This window comes from Platichthys flesus, chromosome 5 (genome assembly GCF_949316205.1).
Source record: "Platichthys flesus chromosome 5, fPlaFle2.1, whole genome shotgun sequence".
In the NCBI taxonomy this organism is placed as follows: Eukaryota; Metazoa; Chordata; class Actinopteri; order Pleuronectiformes; family Pleuronectidae; genus Platichthys; species Platichthys flesus.
The window spans coordinates 24691605-24709828 of NC_084949.1; the positions used below are offsets into that span (position 1 = coordinate 24691605).

The 18224-nt window shown below is 43.2% G+C and overlaps 1 protein-coding gene across 1 annotated transcript in view; it reads left to right on the top strand.

Moving 5' to 3' along the window:
• LOC133954452 (uncharacterized) overlaps positions 1 to 18224 on the top strand; it is a 30005-nt gene that overhangs the window by 11096 nt on the left and 685 nt on the right. The window contains exons 14-64 of the mRNA XM_062388885.1: positions 249 to 451; positions 537 to 646; positions 1244 to 1359; positions 1454 to 1624; positions 1707 to 1738; positions 2209 to 2306; positions 2444 to 2466; positions 2592 to 2613; positions 2702 to 2726; positions 2805 to 2889; positions 2983 to 3129; positions 3231 to 3442; positions 3866 to 3966; positions 4075 to 4193; positions 4298 to 4474; positions 4557 to 4588; positions 4679 to 4776; positions 5317 to 5339; positions 5429 to 5450; positions 5554 to 5581; positions 5661 to 5745; positions 5840 to 5986; positions 6454 to 6665; positions 6780 to 6883; positions 7056 to 7174; positions 7277 to 7432; positions 7568 to 7782; positions 7939 to 8024; positions 8398 to 8534; positions 8628 to 8753; positions 8835 to 9025; positions 9536 to 9624; positions 10177 to 10304; positions 10420 to 10547; positions 10661 to 10778; positions 11096 to 11314; positions 11408 to 11578; positions 11933 to 12082; positions 12172 to 12236; positions 12365 to 12494; positions 12586 to 12671; positions 13207 to 13336; positions 13901 to 14091; positions 14611 to 14701; positions 14819 to 14948; positions 15033 to 15223; positions 15969 to 16130; positions 16213 to 16349; positions 16599 to 16741; positions 16824 to 16918; positions 17509 to 18181. Of these exons, the coding sequence (XP_062244869.1) occupies positions 249 to 451; positions 537 to 646; positions 1244 to 1359; positions 1454 to 1624; positions 1707 to 1738; positions 2209 to 2306; positions 2444 to 2466; positions 2592 to 2613; positions 2702 to 2726; positions 2805 to 2889; positions 2983 to 3129; positions 3231 to 3442; positions 3866 to 3966; positions 4075 to 4193; positions 4298 to 4474; positions 4557 to 4588; positions 4679 to 4776; positions 5317 to 5339; positions 5429 to 5450; positions 5554 to 5581; positions 5661 to 5745; positions 5840 to 5986; positions 6454 to 6665; positions 6780 to 6883; positions 7056 to 7174; positions 7277 to 7432; positions 7568 to 7782; positions 7939 to 8024; positions 8398 to 8534; positions 8628 to 8753; positions 8835 to 9025; positions 9536 to 9624; positions 10177 to 10304; positions 10420 to 10547; positions 10661 to 10778; positions 11096 to 11314; positions 11408 to 11578; positions 11933 to 12082; positions 12172 to 12236; positions 12365 to 12494; positions 12586 to 12671; positions 13207 to 13336; positions 13901 to 14091; positions 14611 to 14701; positions 14819 to 14948; positions 15033 to 15223; positions 15969 to 16130; positions 16213 to 16349; positions 16599 to 16741; positions 16824 to 16918; positions 17509 to 18181 (6649 nt within the window). The remainder of the gene's footprint in view (positions 1 to 248; positions 452 to 536; positions 647 to 1243; positions 1360 to 1453; positions 1625 to 1706; positions 1739 to 2208; positions 2307 to 2443; positions 2467 to 2591; positions 2614 to 2701; positions 2727 to 2804; positions 2890 to 2982; positions 3130 to 3230; positions 3443 to 3865; positions 3967 to 4074; positions 4194 to 4297; positions 4475 to 4556; positions 4589 to 4678; positions 4777 to 5316; positions 5340 to 5428; positions 5451 to 5553; positions 5582 to 5660; positions 5746 to 5839; positions 5987 to 6453; positions 6666 to 6779; positions 6884 to 7055; positions 7175 to 7276; positions 7433 to 7567; positions 7783 to 7938; positions 8025 to 8397; positions 8535 to 8627; positions 8754 to 8834; positions 9026 to 9535; positions 9625 to 10176; positions 10305 to 10419; positions 10548 to 10660; positions 10779 to 11095; positions 11315 to 11407; positions 11579 to 11932; positions 12083 to 12171; positions 12237 to 12364; positions 12495 to 12585; positions 12672 to 13206; positions 13337 to 13900; positions 14092 to 14610; positions 14702 to 14818; positions 14949 to 15032; positions 15224 to 15968; positions 16131 to 16212; positions 16350 to 16598; positions 16742 to 16823; positions 16919 to 17508; positions 18182 to 18224) is intronic.

Below are 18224 nucleotides of genomic sequence, written 5' to 3' on the forward strand. Positions count from 1 at the left end.
TATTATATATTATATTAACATAATTTAGTGTCAAACAATTGTAGAAAGAAGAATTCCTCTCTTTTTTTCCAACTGTGCATTTAAACCTTAAGCTCCGGTTTAACATTTGAATTACGTTTTAAAAAGAGTTTTTGATAAAGCTGCATTTAATAAAATAATTTATTTAGATTTATTTTGCCTCTATAGACAATTCATACACACAAAACTTTCACCAAAACCTTTAATTTCTGCATTTCCCCCCGACCCAGGACTTCAACCAGTTGGGCTCGGATATTCACAAGATCTTCTCTGAGGAGGAATCTCCGTCTATGACCCAGCAACACCTGCAGGACCCGGAGTTCATCAAGCTCTGGTTCAAGGTCAAGCTGATGCCCCTCCTGCCGGCCGTGCCCCCCCCACTCCTCGCCTGCCTCAGCACCAAGAACTTCTCCTGCCCCGTCTTCCAAACCATGTGGGTTCACAGGTCCAAGCTGCTCATTTCAGTGCAGTACCCAAGTGTAGTGATTGTCATTTTGTGTTTGTGTCTCCATGTCCAGTGTCGCAGAACTCAGCAATTACATGAGTGTCCTGGATGCTGATCCAATGTACAGTCACACAATCTATCACAACTTCATCTTCCCCACGCTGCTGAATAAACAGACCTCTGGTGAGCAAGCTGATGATCTTCATACAGAGTTAAAGACATTTTACATATTTTCATCCAGCATTTAATTGGATTTATAGATGGATGTATTTAAATATTTTCCTGAGCAACAACAGTTAAAAACACATTGTAAAAATACTTTTATTGAGAAAAGTGTATCAAAAACATACACAATGGTTAATTGTATTATTTTGATTACTGATTAATATGTATCATTTTAGTGTATAGTTCTTTAATATGGAGCCAATTTTAGCTGCTTTTTAGTATTTTAAGTATTGTTCAATAAGATTATTTTTTAAAGCAGCATATCACTGTTTGAGTTACAGTGATAATAACAATAGGCTGATGTATGGTAATGATGCATTTTAATTTCTAAAGTTAAATTAATTTTTTTTAAATGTATCGTGTTTCCTATTTATAGTTATTGATAAAGTAAAAATATGCAATTTAAGTACAAGTACTTCAAATGACTGAATTGCAGAAGTGGAGTAAATGTACAAAGCAACGTCTGAATTGTTCTTCCTCTTCATTAGGAACGAAATGATGATGTAATCTGGTTCATTTCAGATCTATGAATGAATTTCTGTGCTCGTGTTTCAGATCCAAACTGCCTCACAGCCAATAGCAGCGCAGAGTGGCTGAAGAAGACCTTTGGCTTCTTCTCCAGATTCGCCTACATCACTGATTTCTACAAACTGAACCCAAACTTTGCTGGGGTAAGAACATCCAGTAAATACTTTGTCTCCTGAGGTACTGCTGGAGTGAAGCCGTGTGGTAAACTGTAGATGTTGTGTCCTGTCCTGTGATCAGCTGGAGGTTCTTCACCTCCTCACACCCACACAAATAACAGAGATGCTGCTGGTGCCGCTCAGGACTCCTCCGAGCCAAGATGTCGTCATCGACCGAGTGTTTGACTTCCTGATGGGGTCTCCTGAACAGTTTGCAGGGGTCTTAGAACACCTGCCTCAGCTCGCCATGATGGTAAACTCTCCTCCACCACATCCCACCATCCTGCACCGATAACTGTAGTTGTGCTGTATGATTAAAGTATTTCATTTCTCAGGTCAATACCTCCTGTGATGTCTTCAAACAAATGTGAGTACTTTTACTTTGATAACTTGCATGATGTTATTCTTCAAATTAGCTGAAATAAGTTTATGATATCAAGAGGGTGATATTTAAAAGATCAGATTTGTTTACCATGTGAGCCATGACATAAATACATGTACTTTTTTGTCACAATATTGAATTTAATTATAAATTAACTGAGTAATGAATAGAGAAGGTTAAGGCGTGAAATAGAGAAACAAGGTTTATCGATACAAAACTCAAAAGCTTGAGAATTGATGTATAAATGAACTTACTATTAATTTATACTATTGTTATTAACTATTTGTTCATCTGTTTTGGGGGTTTTCGGAACGTTGTGATAAGATTTCAATAAAAGTTTGTGCAAAGTTGGGTCATGGGTCTTTCTCTATATTTAATCAACAAATTCTAAAAGTTGTGTAGATTTGATGAGCTCTCAGGGTTCTAGTTAAATGTTTGTGTTTGTTCTTGGTCAGTTTTGTGCGACTGTACGAGGCCGTTCCATCTCTTCCTCCGGACATCGAGCCGGTCGTCTGGGCCGGAATAGACCAACTGATAAGAGTTGCTCCAGAGGGTCAGTCTCACTTTTTAACACATATACTCACAATGAACTCACAAATACAATTCAAGCTTTTATTTGTATTTACATTTTTCTTAATTACATTTTATTGTCTGGTGTTAACTGAGTGTTTTGTGTGTCTGTTTGAGCAGAATGTGTTCCAGCCAACATCACGGTGAGATCTCTTATTAAGTTGGCTCAAATTATATTTCCAATTCATTAATTCATTACTTTAATATTTTGTACTGATTATATTCGTGCACTATATTCTTTTAACTGTATTTCATCTTTCATCCACAGTGCCCAGCTACTCTCTTCAATGGTAAGAACTCAGTTTTTATACCATTTATAACTCATGATATCATTTTAAGTGCTTTGAGAGTTTTAACTTGATGTTTTTCTTTTCACAGCCTCACACTGCAGCCGAGTCAACAGGTATTCATATTATATTATTATATGTTTATAACAGAACCGCTGGAACTGTATCTGATGTGTATTTGTTGGTTTTCTCAGCTCGGAACTGGAGTTTCACTTGAGCACCTCCACCTCTATGCACGTCTCCTGTAACTTCACCCTGGAGAAATATGCATGTGCCAAGGTGAGTGGAAATTTGGAATAAAATAAATATATGGTATTTGTGCAACTTGCTGCCTGTGGCTAAACAAACTAAATGACTGTGTCTGGCGTGCAGCTGGAGGACTTCACAGCCAATCAGCTGGTGTCTCTGCTGAAGTGCAGCCTGCCTGGAAACAGCAGCCATTCCAAAATGCTGTGGAAGATGCTGCTCACGAAACTCTCCAATGTCCTGGACCCAGCTCTGGACCTGCTGGCCAACGAGGTGAGTGGCTTTTTAAACCTAACGATGATTCAGATGTTCAACACCTGAAATGAGTTGGAAGGAAGTTTCTAGTGATTTAACCAAAATGTTCTCGCTCGCAGTCGATGACCATGTTGGGTCCGTCAGCTCTGGAGGTGTTGGACGTGATCGGCGAGATCCGAGTGTCGCTGCTGACTGACGAGCAGCTGATGAACAGCACTGAGATCAGGAAGTGGTTCTCCGGACGCCTGAGCGCCTTCCTGCCGTCTGCGTCTGTGAGGTTCCTGCGCTGCCTGGGCCACAGGAACCTCAGCTGTCAGTCCTACCAGCAGATGTAAGTGATCACGGTTAGAGGCATGTGACAGGGTCGTCCTTCCATCCTTGCTTCCTATCCCTGTGAACACTTTGAGGGAATTCCTTTAAATTCAGTACACACGTTCACTTGGCCTCAAAGATGAACTGATTAGAATTTAGAGGTCAAACCATTGCCTTGTGAACACGTTATCTTAAAAACACCCTGAGATAATCCTTTCAAATTTAGCAAGAATGCTCAGTTGGATTCAGATATTACCTGATTGGATTTGGTTGGTCAAAGGTCAAAGGTTAAGGTCACGGCGGCCTCACACCATCAAAGAAATTAATCTTGGATTGAAGAAGATTGAAGATTCTGTGTTATGATGTGAGATGTTTGACCGTTGTGATGATCCCAGCGAGGGAAATCAACCTAACTCTTCTGTGTGTGTGATTCTATCGTCAGACTGCAGGTGTTTATCCACCATTTTGATCACATGACCCTAAACCAGCAGCACGTGGTCCTGAAGAACTTCATCCTCCCTCTCCTGTCACAACCACACTCAGGTACCCGCTGGCCACGAATCACCATGAAGCTGCGTCTGCTTTCAGGTATTCTGTACAGAGATGTGTTAACGCCTTCACATGCATCTCTTCATCTCCGTGCTGCTCCAGGTCCAGGTTGTGTGAACGGCTCCGGAAACAGCACAGAGTGGCTGAAGAAGAACCTCGGCCCATTTTCCGCGTTCTTGTCTCTCACGGAGCTTCTGGATCTCAACCCACGCTTCAACCCTGTAAGGGCAGAAAGCAAAGAATTAAAATAATTAACCGATCCCTGTATTGCTTTGTTATTTCCAGCTGTTGTAAACTTTTTCTTCCTTCCTTTGTGTCTTTTTAGATCGAGGCCCTGCGCCTCCTTACTCCAAAGCAGAGCGCGGAGCTGCTGGTGTCGACTCATCCTTCGCTCCGGGACAAAGAGCTCATCATCAATCAGCTGTTTGATTTCCTGACGGAGACTCCTGAGCAAAGCAAAATTCCAGAGTTCTTGTTCTTCCTCAACATGTTCCTCCAAAAGGTAAACAGAGCCCAGATCTTTGTCTTCAGAAACCTTCTTCACCGCTTCTTAAAGTAATCATCTGTGTTCTCTGCTTTTCAAGGGAAATCTCTCCTGCTCATCGTTCATAACTCTGTAAGTTCCTGTCTGATTAGAGTATGTTGGGGAGTTCAGATTAATAATTGAGGAGTTGTGATGTTAACTCCACATGTGTTGGTGCTCCAGGTTTACCAGAGTGGACATGGCCTTGACTGAAGTTTCTCCTGATGTAGCTTCTAACATCACCTACAGCAAGGTGGTCTTGTCCAAGCACCTTCCACCAGGTGAGAAACAGAATGTCAAATCATGTTAACTCACACAAAAGGATATTTTGATCCTTTCGCCTCAAACTTTAGTTTCTTACTTTGTACTTTTTTACTTTAAGACATTTCCTGTTTTTTTGTTATGACTGAACAAGTCAAAAATCACCCCGATAGATTGGGATTTAAAAAAATGTTAGGATCTCAATTCATTGTTGGGGATAAAGCACAATCGCAAACTAGAAATCCTCTCAGTAGCGCACACACCTCCGCCAATGTTCTTCAATCAAACTCATAGATCCTCTAAAAATGTAAGATTTATTTAACCTAGACACATTAATTCTTCCATGGGAAATAAGAAACACTGTGTATGAACCAGAATCATTTTCATTATTAAGACTGAGCTTTAAAATTTTTAGTTTTTCTTTTATTCCTCGGACATGATTTTATTTTTTATTTTCCCATTATTACGTTTCCTTAATGTAAAGTTATCACATCAATGCATTTTAATATGTATATTTTAACTATAACATTAATTAATTGTCCTTGATTTTGTCTTTATAGGTTGCATCATATACAGTGGAAATGTAAGTAAATGTGGTTTTGGTATGTTCTTTATATCTTCTCACTATTTAATGGTTAAAGTCCCATAACCATCTCAACCTGCTTCCCACAGTGCAGCGTCACTATAGCAAATGGTAAGTTCCTCCGCTTGTGAAATAAATGTTTAAAGTAATTAAATATTTATAATGTTTATCATCAACATGATTTAATTTGTTGTTTTTTCTGTTTTCTCCACAGAAACCGACATTTGTAGTGGAGTGAACAGGTGAGCTCCAGAAAAGACAAAATATGATCATGTTTATAATGTAAATATAATAATAATTCTCAAATCCTTTGAACCACAGCACGGAGCTGCAGCTGCTCCTCTCCAGTGGCAACATGGGGGGGCGTCTGTGTGACTTCACCGTCGAGGAATTTGCTTGTGCCTCGGTAAGATCACGATATGGAGATCCTAAAAGCTGATCTCAAAACAGCCACTTTTACTGTTTCTCACCTGTTGTCGTCCTGCTCTTCCATCACACAGCTGTCAGCGCTGACTGCAGAACATCTGGCTGCGTTGCTGATGTGCAGCCGCTCGTCAAACTCCAGCGGATCCCGACCCGTCTGGAAGCTGCTCCTCTCCAAAGCCTCCCACGTGCTCGATGGAGCTCTGGATCTTCTCGCCAACAAGGTACAAAACAGCGGTTCTCCTCATTTGTACCATTTATAGTCAAGCACATCGTTAACTCTGTGTCCAACTCTTGTTAAAATAATAATTTCCTTTTGTATCAACCACAAGCTGTCAGTAAAGAAGGATGAAGTATTTCCCCTTCCTCTAAAAATGAAGCTAAAATTTGAATATGGGAGCAGCCATCTTTCTTTTATTAATAATTTGGAACCAGAGTCTGTTAAGTAGTGACGTCTCAGCCTGATTTTATATTATCAGATAACAAATTAAATCCAAATTTACTGGAAATGTTAACAAAAACCAAAGAAACCATATTTATTATACGATTACTATGACTTTTTAGTTTTTAGTCCAAGTCCCATCCACTAACATGGACCAGGCTGCGTTTACTTACCGATAGATCATCATGTCCTCAGTATTTATACACAGTCTATCATACTGAGAGAGTTTTTTAAAACCCTTTCTTTTAGACTCTGGACCCCAGAAATCCTGCGTTATCACTGGTTCTGGATTCCATACGAGAAATCCGATTGAACGTCTTAGACATGAACAGCATCAACCACCCGGCCTTCGTCCAGCTGTGGTTCGCCCGCCGGCTCCGCCCGCTCCTCTCGGCGGTTTCCCCGGACTTCCTGTCATGTGTCGTGACGAAGGGACTGAACTGCAGCACCTACCAACGCATGTGAGCAGCAGTGACACGTTTCCTGTGACCTTTAACCTCTCTGCTCCGATGAAAGAGATCTGAGTTGTCAGAATATCGTCGCCTTCTGAATTTATCTTGTTGTCTTTAACTCAGACTGCAGATTCTGAGTCAGCTCCGGCCCAACATGACTTTAGCCAGGCAGAGGTCTGTCTACGTGAACTTCATCAAGGTCTTCCTGACCAGGAACAACACTGAAGGTACGTGGTCACAATGTCACCATAAAGACAAAAAGTTAGGGTTAAAGTTTGGAAGCAACCTTAGTTAAAGTCCGTAGTGAGACATCTCAGCTGCATCTCTTGCATTGACCTTTGACCCTTGCCCTTCATCGGTCAAAAGCTTTTCCAATGAACTTGTGGTTTTGTGTTTCAGACCCGAGCTGCAGCCTCAACACCAACAGCTCAGGAGAATGGCTGCAGAAGAACCTGGCAGGTTTCTCCGACCTCCTCTCGTTCCCCGATCTTCAGATGCTCTACGCCAACTTCTCAGCGGTACCTCCTGCTCCCTTGGATCTCCTGATTATTCTCTATGTAACCTGTTTTTTGTGTTTGTGTGATATATATATATATGTGTGTGTGTCTGTGCTCGTGCAGCTGGAAGCGTTGCCTCAGCTGACGGTTCTACAGCTGGCACAGATGTCCTCCACCCCTGGTCAGATCCGATCTGCTGCCCAGGTCAACATGGTGATGAGTCACGTCCCCAGCCGAGAGCTTGCTGCTTTCTTTGATACGTTCTCACCTGCTGCCATGGTGAGTGATCCCCTGAGATATTAACTTTAAATGGTTTTTAAGTCAATTTAAATCAAGTCAAACCACAACCCAGTCGTTTCTCTGTGCTTCCTGTTTCCTTTAACATTTTTATGTTTCTGTTCTCTTCCTCTGCAGGCCCACGTGAACATGATCCCCTCTCCGGTGAGGTCGGCCATGTTGCAGGTTGTGTTTGATCGAGCCGACCTCTCCAGCAACTCTGTGAGTGACTCGGCTGTGATGCCGTGGCTCCTCGTTCGCCTGCCGCCGCTGCTGGTGGGTCTGCTACCGCACCACGTTGCACCGTTCTTCACGATAATGAACGGAAGGAACTGCAGCATCGAGGAGCTGGGGTATGTCCCGATGATTATTATTCATTAACTGAATTCTTTAAATGTTTGAAGTGACAGTCAAGTTAGTGGGAGAGTGATCTCAGAACGTTTAGAGCCCACTGTGTATCAGAAAACAGAAGTGATCCTTTGCCTTATTTCGTATTGTTTCATTTTCAGAGTCATGGAACTGAATTCAACGATCTCATCTCTCAGCAATGAGACGAAGGACGAAATCCACAGCAGCATCATCCAGATGCTCAGAGGTAAAGGAATCACACTTTCACCTTTTACTTCACTTTTTATATCTTTTATCTATTATATATATTTTATTTAGATATGTTTATGTCTAAATAAATGTTACTTTGTATAAGTATTAGAAAAAGGGAGTAAATAAGAAGTAAATAGTGAGTAAATATATATTGTTTCTTTTTATTGCTTTTCTTATGAGTGTTGTATTTATTGTGTCTTTATGTTTTTATGTTTCTATGTTCTTTTTATGCACCAATAACCAGAGCAAATTCCTTCTGATTCTGATTCTGATGCTAGAAGAAAATTAGTTGTGGATCTGCCTGTTTACCATCTCTGACACCAAACCTTCACTCCTGGTTTTAACTTCCGCTCTTTCTCTTATTCAAGGACCAACACCTCTCCGATGCTACGGCGACAACTACAACCACAGCTACTACATCTTCCTGGAGAGCAGGTTCATGGGATTCCAGTTCCCCAACCTGACCACCTTCCTGTCGCTCATGCCTCACGACAAAATGCCACAGGTGGACGTCCAGACATGATAGAAGCCTGAGTGAAGACGAAAGTCAAAAACCAAATGAGGAGAATGACTTATTTACTGTCTCCTGTTCTCCTAGTTGTTGAACTCCATGCCTCCGTCACATCTGGGCGATTTCCTCCGTCGTCCTGACACCGTCGACAGTGATGCGCAGCTCTGCGTCCTCTTCAACAGCTACACCCAGACACTAGAGTTCCTGGAGAAGGTATGTACCACAAATACAAGTACACAAAGAATCCTCAATGAGTTTATGATATAACCTTATGCATGTGTGTATTCCCTACAGGAGTCTCTCCCTGCGGCGGTGAGGCGACCCACGCTGCCTTGCGTCTGGCCGATGGCTCTCAGCAGCTCCAAGAGGTCAGAGGTCAACGCCTGGTTTGACCGAAGCCTCAACAACTACTATGAATTCCTCACAAAGACTCTGATCAGCCCCGACACCACAGACAACGCCACCTGTCTGGCCTTCCAAAAGATGTGCGTATGATGTACACACTATTTTGAAATAACATGAAAACAATAATAAGTATATATTGCATATAAAAGCAGAAACTTAGTACACATTTACATATACAAGTACATATAATGCAAAGATCCCCTTTTATCTTGAAGGGCTCAGTACAAACTGTATATCTGCCTTCAGACGTAGTAACAGCCCAAAAACTTAATTAACCACAAACGTGATACAAGTCTGCAGCTTTAAATGTAATTTCCAGCTTATGTAAAAGCTATTACATGTAAATCTATCTGTTAATAGATAGATATGATCGTGTTAATAAAGCTTTTGGTGCTTTTATTTAGCTTTTTCAGATAATATACTCATTTATAAGCACCTATTGGCCTTTTCATGTGAAGATCTCAAGGGTGTAAATTCATGATCAACATGAAGGTGTTTTGAATCCTACGTTATGAATTCTTAGCGTCTGCGATCTGGTGAATTGTGATATTTAAATATAATGTGTTTGATTTCCTTTTGTTTTATTTCAGCGTATCAGTTCTTGGCGACTACAACTACACAGCTGTGGACTTTGTGAGGGGAGACGTGTTCACCAGCATCAGGTCCTACCTCCACTCAGGTCAGTCTGCAGATCCAATCACATGAGACTAGATACGATCAGATAAGGTAAATACATTCTTACAATGAAATGAATTTTAATAAAATGATCAATGAACCTGATCCTTCATCTGCTACCGACAGACTTATGGATTTATGAAGTCCAACAGGTTACATTTATAATTTATGATGTTTTTAGTATTACCTAGGGTCTAATAAATCATTTTTTCATAGTCATACCAGAAAAGGATTTAATAAATAGACAAATATTGCCTAGAATCACAGAATTGCTGTATTTATAAGAATATAAACTCCACAATTTGACTTATTTTGCCCGGACCTGGATAAACAAAGAAAGATATTTGTACTTTAGTTTCTCCTAAAATCATTTAGAAACAAAGACAGATCCTTGATATTGTTTTGTATTGAACATCATTTTTCTACTAACATCAGACATGAACAAAATGGTCACGGTAAAGAAACATTTCAATCAGTCCTCTTCTATTTGTAAAGTTAGTTTTATTCATGTCAGTATAATTTATCCAATGAAAACCTTTGTATTGCTCGGTTGTAGCGACGGTGCCCAGATGTTATAACTCCAGCGACCCGGAGCTGAACTCCACCGCCTGGTTCGCTGACTACATCGGCTCCTTCGCTCCTTCCCTCACTCTGACCGATCTGCTGGCGTTCGGATCACAGCAGGTACGGAACTCGTTTAGAAACCACGACACAGGTTGAACGGTAAAGAGACAAGTGAGGATCGGTCGATGATGTTCAGATCTGCTGCTCAGTTCATCGCCCTCCCTCCTCCCCGCAGGTCCTCCAGGTGTTCACCGTGAACCTGGAGAACATCGCCCTCTTCAACCACTCGGAGTTTCAGCTCAACTTCACCAGCTACTACGTGGAGCTTGTGTATCTGCAGGAGAGCAACTTCAACCCCATACTGTGAGCCTCAGCTAGTGAAACGTGTCGTGAAACCCTCCAGATGTTCTTCTCCTCTTAATCCCTTCTTCTGTCTCTCTCTCTCTCTCTCTCATTCTCTCTCTCTCTCTCTGCAGTTTGCCTCAGGTGTTTCGCTGCGTCGCTCCTGGGGAAGCGTTCACTCAGCTGTCTGAGGAGCTGAGTGTTATAGTGCTGAGGAACCTGACCGACATCTGTACAGACCTGGATCCACAGGTAGAACATGATGCATGAGCAGGGGATTAACTGGTTAGTCAAAGGTCAAAGGTCATGGGGTACTCAGATAAACACGAGTTAGGCCTCTTGGACATCATGTCCCAAATCTGCTTTCAGGGAGTTTCTTTAATTTTGACCAGTTGTCACTTGGACTCAAAGAGGAACCTATTAGTTTTTAGTGAGCAAAGGGCAAAGGTCAAGCTGACAATGTATGAAGACTGATTCTGGTGTGGGGTTGAATGATTACCAAGATGAGGACCTGTACCTGTACAGTGAATACACTCTTTAAAATGAATACACTTTGTCTTTACTGGTAGATCGCTGCAGCGTTGGCGGGTAACTTTGGTGATGACCTCGACGCCTCGAACATCGCTTCCCTGGGGAACGAGGCCATCGGCCTGTCCATGGACCAGATCCACTCGATCCGTGTGGAGGTCCTGCTCGAGTCGCTGAGCGTCCTCAGCACCGTGATGGGCTGGAACGAGGGTCAGGCCAGGGCCATCATCCAGGCCATTATGTTGTCAGGGCAAATGAAGGTAACTGTCCGTTTGCTTCACTCCACTGTGGTTTGATTTGAGATGTTACCATCACCATCTTCATCATGTTCCCCCTCGTCTTCCTCTCACCAGATCAACAGCTCCTCGACGCTGATCATGCTGGGCTCTCTGGTTGTGGGTTGTCCCACCACAGCGTTCACCAGCATCAACGCCTCCGAGCTCATTATTTCGGGTCAAAATTCTGCTTTCCTGGGGAACCTGATGACCGCCCCGCAGATCGTCCAGCATGTCTTCGTCACTCAGGTACAGAAGTCACATCTCGACTCGCAGGATCCATGCAGAAGATGCTGACCAGTATAAACAGCTCTTTGTTTATGTTGTCCAAAATCACACATATTACATCCTCTGTCTCGAGAGCCTTAAATCAGGAAAGACAAAACCTCACATGCACAAAAAGTCTTTCAAAAAGGATGAAATGTCTACTTTACAATTTGGATAAGCCGATTCAAGGTTATGGGCTTGTGAGCAAAAATGACGTATGTGTTTATTTGCATTTTCCCCGGAGACCCATTCAGGCCACATTTGAACGGCAGGTGGGCCGAGGTGTAGTTCATGATGCATTACTGAACTGACGTGAATTCACCGTCTCCCCCTCAGATCGTGGGAGTGAACAGCAACAGCGAGGCGATCATAGAGAATGTTCCGGATGCAATGGCCACTGAGATCCCTCCAGTGCAGCTGCTGGGCTTCTCCGGCAAAGACAGCGTTATCAAAAAGCTCAACGAGAAGAAATGGAAGAAGCAGCAGGTAGAGCGACGCACCCTGTGAAATACACGTGTGTGTGTGTACGCAGCACTCAAGCCCTCGGTCATGACATGTCACGTGTTTTCCATTAGGTGGAGTTATTCTTCAGTGTCATCGCTGTGGAGACTTCAACTGCGACGCTGGGAGGTGCAAACAAGTGAGTTTCAATCTGGAAGTAAACGTCCTGTGTGATTTTCTTTTTGTGCATACGATTACTAACTTTGTGTGTGTGTGTGTGTGTGTGTGTGTGTGTGTGTGTGTGTGTGTGTGTGTGTGTGTGTGTAGTTTGTCCTCCTCTGTGCTACAAGGGTTCACCTGCACTGGAGTGAGGAGCGTTACAACGGTGCAGATCAAGAAGCTGATTAAAGCGTGTCGGAGAAAAGGCAAGAGGAAGGTCAAGCTGGTGGAGACTCAGGTGAGACACGTCCCCTTGAAGCCTGAAGCTTGAAATCGCTGCCTCCTGCTTCGGTGGAGGTGAAAGTGACTCTTTCCTCGTCTCCCCACAGCTGACGTGCATGTACAACTACATTAAAGGCGACTCGGACGCCACCAGCTTCGCCCTCTATCCCCCGGATGTGCTTCTGTACTACGAGTGAGTTTTGGACTAAAGCTAGAAACCGGTTAACCCCTAAATGCCTGAATTAATTTCCATTTCTAAATTAATTGGAGATTGTTAATTTCAATATAGCAAATACAATAGATATAAATTTAGGTATGAGGCAAATAAGCGACATTAGGCATAATGGGGCATAACCTTAATTTAACACATTTTCCAGTCTCAGGTTTGCAGAGACTGCTTTTGCATGAAATTGAACAACAACATATGTTTCTGTACAATCATTGCTGTTCCCTCATCACAGTATTTCAAATACAACTTAATACCTCACAATAACTTTACTGCACAATCCCAAGGGGCTAGTATGTATTTTCCACTCTGACCACTAGATAGCGGCAGAGTGCTTCCAATACCTTCCTTGGTATGTGTAGTATTTGCATCATCAGGCACAATCGTCACCTTGGCGGCATTGAGACCGGAATGGGGCTTGAGGCAAATTCGCGACATTCAACTACAAGGGGTTAAGCTGCAGTTCAAGTGAGTCACTGTTTCTGTTTCTCTGTCCCTGCAGTTACTCTCTGGTGCCACAGGCCAGCTGCAGGTCGTATTTTGAGGAGCTGGCGGACGCAGACTTCACCGTCTTCTCCTCCGACCTCAGCTACAAACGCACGGCTCTGTTCGATAACGCCAGGAGCTGCCTGGTGAGTCCGCGAGCAACAAACACAACATCGGGTTCTCATCGTGGGGTTTGGTCTAAAGACTATCGCACTTCCAAATCAGCAGAAAACATCTGGAATATTAGGTCCTGGCATTTTCCTACGAGGGTTTGGTGTCTTGGGAGAGCAGCAGGAGGCGGGACATATCAAATCCTATTGTCTATCCAAGTTGACATCTCCTCTTTTTGATCCGAAGATATTTGCATTCTTACAGTTTTACCTTTGTCACATGTTAAAAACATCCTAAACACATCCAGTTGCTCGCCGATGGTTTTCTGGACAGTTTCCTTTCTGTTTTCTCACATGGCTTCACTCAGACATTTCCCAGACATTTTCCAAAGAAGGAAGGAAAACTTTCCTGAAAATGTCCGTAGCAATTGAATTGGACGTTCTTGTTCTCAAATACAGCTCCTCCGGACCTCGATGCATGTCAGCTATACTGTTTAATTTATTGATGGGAGATTTAGGTAGCCTCAGGACTAAATATAAGTATTAACAAGTTAAAAAATGTAAATGTCAAGGTCGTAATCTTGTCCTTTGTTTTCTCAGGGTATAACAACAACAAGTTTGACGAAGGACAACATAAAAGTGTTGGGAAACATGTGCTGCAGTGTGGATGGATCCTACATCGAGAACTCGGACCCGTCCATTTTGGAAATACTCAAGACCTGCCCGGACCTCACCACTGCTCAGGCCCTTGCAGCTCAGTCCCTGCTGCTGAGCGGGAAAACCCCGTACGGGTACGTGAGCAGCACCGATACAGCTCTGTACTGACTGGTTTTAATGGTCCAGTGTGTCAGATTGAGGTGCAAGGGTGAAACTGAATATAAAATAATCTTAGTGATATATTTCACCTGTGTGTTTCATCTAAAGTTCACAAATTGTTGTTTTATTTACCCAAGAATGGTTCTTTTTATATTTAAATACTTTATATCTACATACTTTATGTTTATATCAGAAGCGGGTCCTCCCTACGGAGGCCGCCATGTTTTTTACAGTCGTCCAAACTGGACAAACTAAACCTTTTGAGTTTTTTCACGACTGAAAGTTTCCACAGGTTCCCCTTCATGTTTGAAAGGTGGGGGTGAGGTTTGGGTTCCTCAGCTGCAACATGCAACTACACCACTAGATGTCACTTAATTCTACACCCTGAACCTTTAAGGATGAAAGACGATGTTTATTGTTGGTCATTGTCCACAGAGTTTCTTCTTCCTGTTGCTTTCAGGCGTGATAGCCTCTTTTAACACTCTCTTTTACAGAGAGACGTCAAAATGGGATCAACAAACTCTGCAGGACCTCGGCATGTTACCGCTTTATATGACCTCAACTTTCTACGATAAATTTGACAAGGTAAGAGTCACGTGAACACCTCGTTATTCGGTGGATGAGGTGACTTTAAAGGTTCAGTGATGGACTTCAGTTGATGGTGTTTGGGTTTTGAGACGTCTGTTTGATTTCTGCGAGCAGAAAACGAAGCGCAACTTCTTGAAGTACTTCCTGAAAATCCTGAAGAGTAACGGAGTGAGCAGAGGGAAGAGGAGGACGATGAAGAAACAAATCAGAAAGTCCAACAAAAAGAAGACAAAGCGATCCATAGGTCAGCCTCTTGTTTATTGTCTCTGGAATTTGTTTTTCTCTTCAGGATTTTGTTATTTTAATTATGATCTTCGCGTGTTTACAGAATCGGAATGCACTTCGGGAACGATCACTCATGTGACCATTAGCAAAGAGACGTTCCCCTTCGATTATGAGGATGTGACCCAGTTCAACTGCTGCCTCAGCGCGGCGACTGTTAAAGGAAACCTGGAAGGCCTCACTGAGAAGGTGGACGATGAGGAGTTCCTCGCCATCATTCTCCTCAGGCTGCATGAGGTAGGAGGGTGTGATTGTTTGGTATCAAGTTTACGAGAGTTCACATAAAGAAACATGAAATCTAGTACTGAGCCACAAACGTCTAACCAGAATCAGTATAAAGCGCAAAGAATTTAACCACATTTAAAGTAACTAGTTCTAGATCTTTCACCAAATTCCATACACAACATTATTACATTAAGATCCATGAATTATTTACTGAGGAATCAATGACAATCCTAAAAAACGTCCTGTCGCACAATGTTAAAGAGCCTGTCCTGGATCTGCCCCTTTCTACTGATCCTCACCAAACTCTAATGGTTACTTCTCAGACTCATATCACATCCTTCCACCAAGTTCCATGGTCATCTGTTGGGTAGTATTTGCGTATTCCTGCTAACAAAGCAAAAAAATGCAGATGGAAACTTAACCTCGTTAGCTGAGGTCATAACTGGCTGATTCTCATGGACGGATCATTGGCACTATCTCTCAAGGTTTAAGAAAGTGAAGGATAAAATATTCCAGGATCTGCACCAAAAAGTTTTGTGATAATTTGTTTGGTAGTAGTAGTAGTTTGTTCTGCGTAATCCTACAAACACTCAAACCTTCTAGATGGAGTTAATGACGCATCTTCAGGTGAAGGGCCCCTGTTGGCTCCAGGGCCCTGAACAAATGCCCACTTTGCTCACATGCTCATGTCGTAATTCATCGTGGCTGATTCTCCATTAGTGATGAAGTCTGATTCTTGATTCTTACACGTTTACAGGCGTACGGTGACAACGCCACCATCCCTGAGGATCAGGTTCAGATGTTGGGTCCAGCGTCTCGTGTGGCCACCGTCAGCCACATAAGCAGGTGGCGCATCACTGAGGTCGACACGCTGTATGCTCTGATGGACTCGTCTGATGGGGTCTGGGACACGAGCCTGGTGAGCAAACCAGTTCAGTGGTGTGCAGCATGTGTACGCCCATTGCCTGTGTTCTCATGAGTGCTTGTTCCTTCTCGTCCAGGCCAAGGCCGTCATCTCCAACTACCTGAGCAACGCAGGGAACGCCCTCGGCAGCGCGGAGCTCAACACCATCGGAGGAGCCAACCTGTGCGCGCTGGACGTCGACGTTTTGAAGAACATCTCCACACAAAGCCTAAAGTAAGAAGTCACGGCCGTGTGACTTTAAGATAAAAAATGAATTCAGAAAATGTTGTTCCATTAACCGGACGTCCTGACAGAAAAGAAAAGGTCCGGTCTCCCTGAATCTTTGTTGTTGCATGAATATTTAAGGGAACTTTTATTCCATTTATTTGTTATGGTTTTCCAGCCCTTGCCACTCACACTCCTGAACCCAGCTGCTCTCACCCCAGTTTCTCGTCTCTTACTCTGCATGTTTGTGTCTTGCAGAGAAGCCAACGCCCTTGATGTGTCCACCTGCTCCACAGAGAAGAAGGAGGAACTCTTCACCATCGCCTTACAAGCGTTCACAACAACCACCCGCTCAACCGCCGTCCCTCTAACCACCTACCAGCTCATTTCTGCTTATCTTGGTAGGGACACACACACACACACACACATATAGTGCCAGGAGAATAAAACAAATTAGAATGACATTTCTTTCCCGTCCTGCAGGGGGCACTACGCGTGCGTATATCCAAACATTGGTGACCTCCAATGTCAGCATGGACCTGCCCACCTTCACCACTCTGAATGAGAGCATCGTAACGGTCAGTTGTGTGATGTGTGTCTATGTGTGTGTGTTTGTGTGTTACTGTATTTCTTGTTGAGGTTTTTAAAGAGGGGTTTTGAACTGTAATTCTCTGTTTCTGTCGTAACTCACAAAATCCTGCCTTCTCCAAAGAGTTAAATAAGCAGAGGAAGATTTTTTCGAAACTAAAGCGGAAATGTCATGAATAAATTTGAAATGTAAGGTCGCTGTGACAAAAACAAAAAAATGTTTGCCTTGTGAACACAATATCTCACGAATTCCTTGAGGGGATTTCTTCACATTTGGCACAAACCTTCACTGAGAAACTTAAAAAAGACTGATTATATTTCCGGGGTTGAAAGTCAAAGGTCAAGGTCACAGTGACCTCATGTGCTTGTGAATGTGGCATATCAGTAACACCTACAGTGGAATTGGCCAAAACACAAAATAGGACCAAAGAACACTTTTAATAACAATTCAAGTTGGTCACTAATGTTCACTTAGACTCACAGATTAACTCAAGGTCACAGTGGACTCACAAAAGTGACCAGTTGTGACAAGTGGTCCTTTGGACTCAAGATGAACATTTCCCTGCTCCTCTCTCCACAGAGTCTGACCGTTAGTGACGTTCAAGGTCTTCTTGGCAGCAACGTGGCAGATCTGAAGTCCTATGAGAACCAAACCGTGGTAAAGGCCTGGACCAGGAGTCGGCTCCAATCAGACCTTGATACCTTGTCACTGGGACTTACGGGTGGGAGGGCTACCACCGACACCACGACCACCAACCCTACCACAGCCACCACCGTCTCAAGCATTGCGTCAACCTCATCATCACCAACATCCTCAGTAGCAACAACCTCATCTTCACCAACGTCCTCAGTCGCAACAACCTCCTCTTCACCAACGTCCTCAGTAGCTACAACCTCATCATTACCAACGTCCTCCGTAGCTACAACCTCATCATTACCAACGTCCTCCGTAGCTACAACCTCATCATCACCAACGTCCTCAGTAGCTACAACCTCATCATCACCAACATCCTCAGTAGCTACAACCTCATCTTCACCAACATCCTCAGTAGCTACAACCTCATCATCACCAACATCCTCAGTAGCTACAACCTCATCTTCACCAACGTCCTCAGTGGCTACAACCTTATCATCAGTTACATCCTCAGCAGCTACAACCTCATCATCAGCAACATCCTCAGCAGCAACATCAGCAGCATCCACCACTGTGCCAGGAACCACCAGCACCACTACAACTTCTGCTACCACCACAGGTGAGCGGCGCAACTGTCGGATGAAGTTAAAACAAAATTCAAA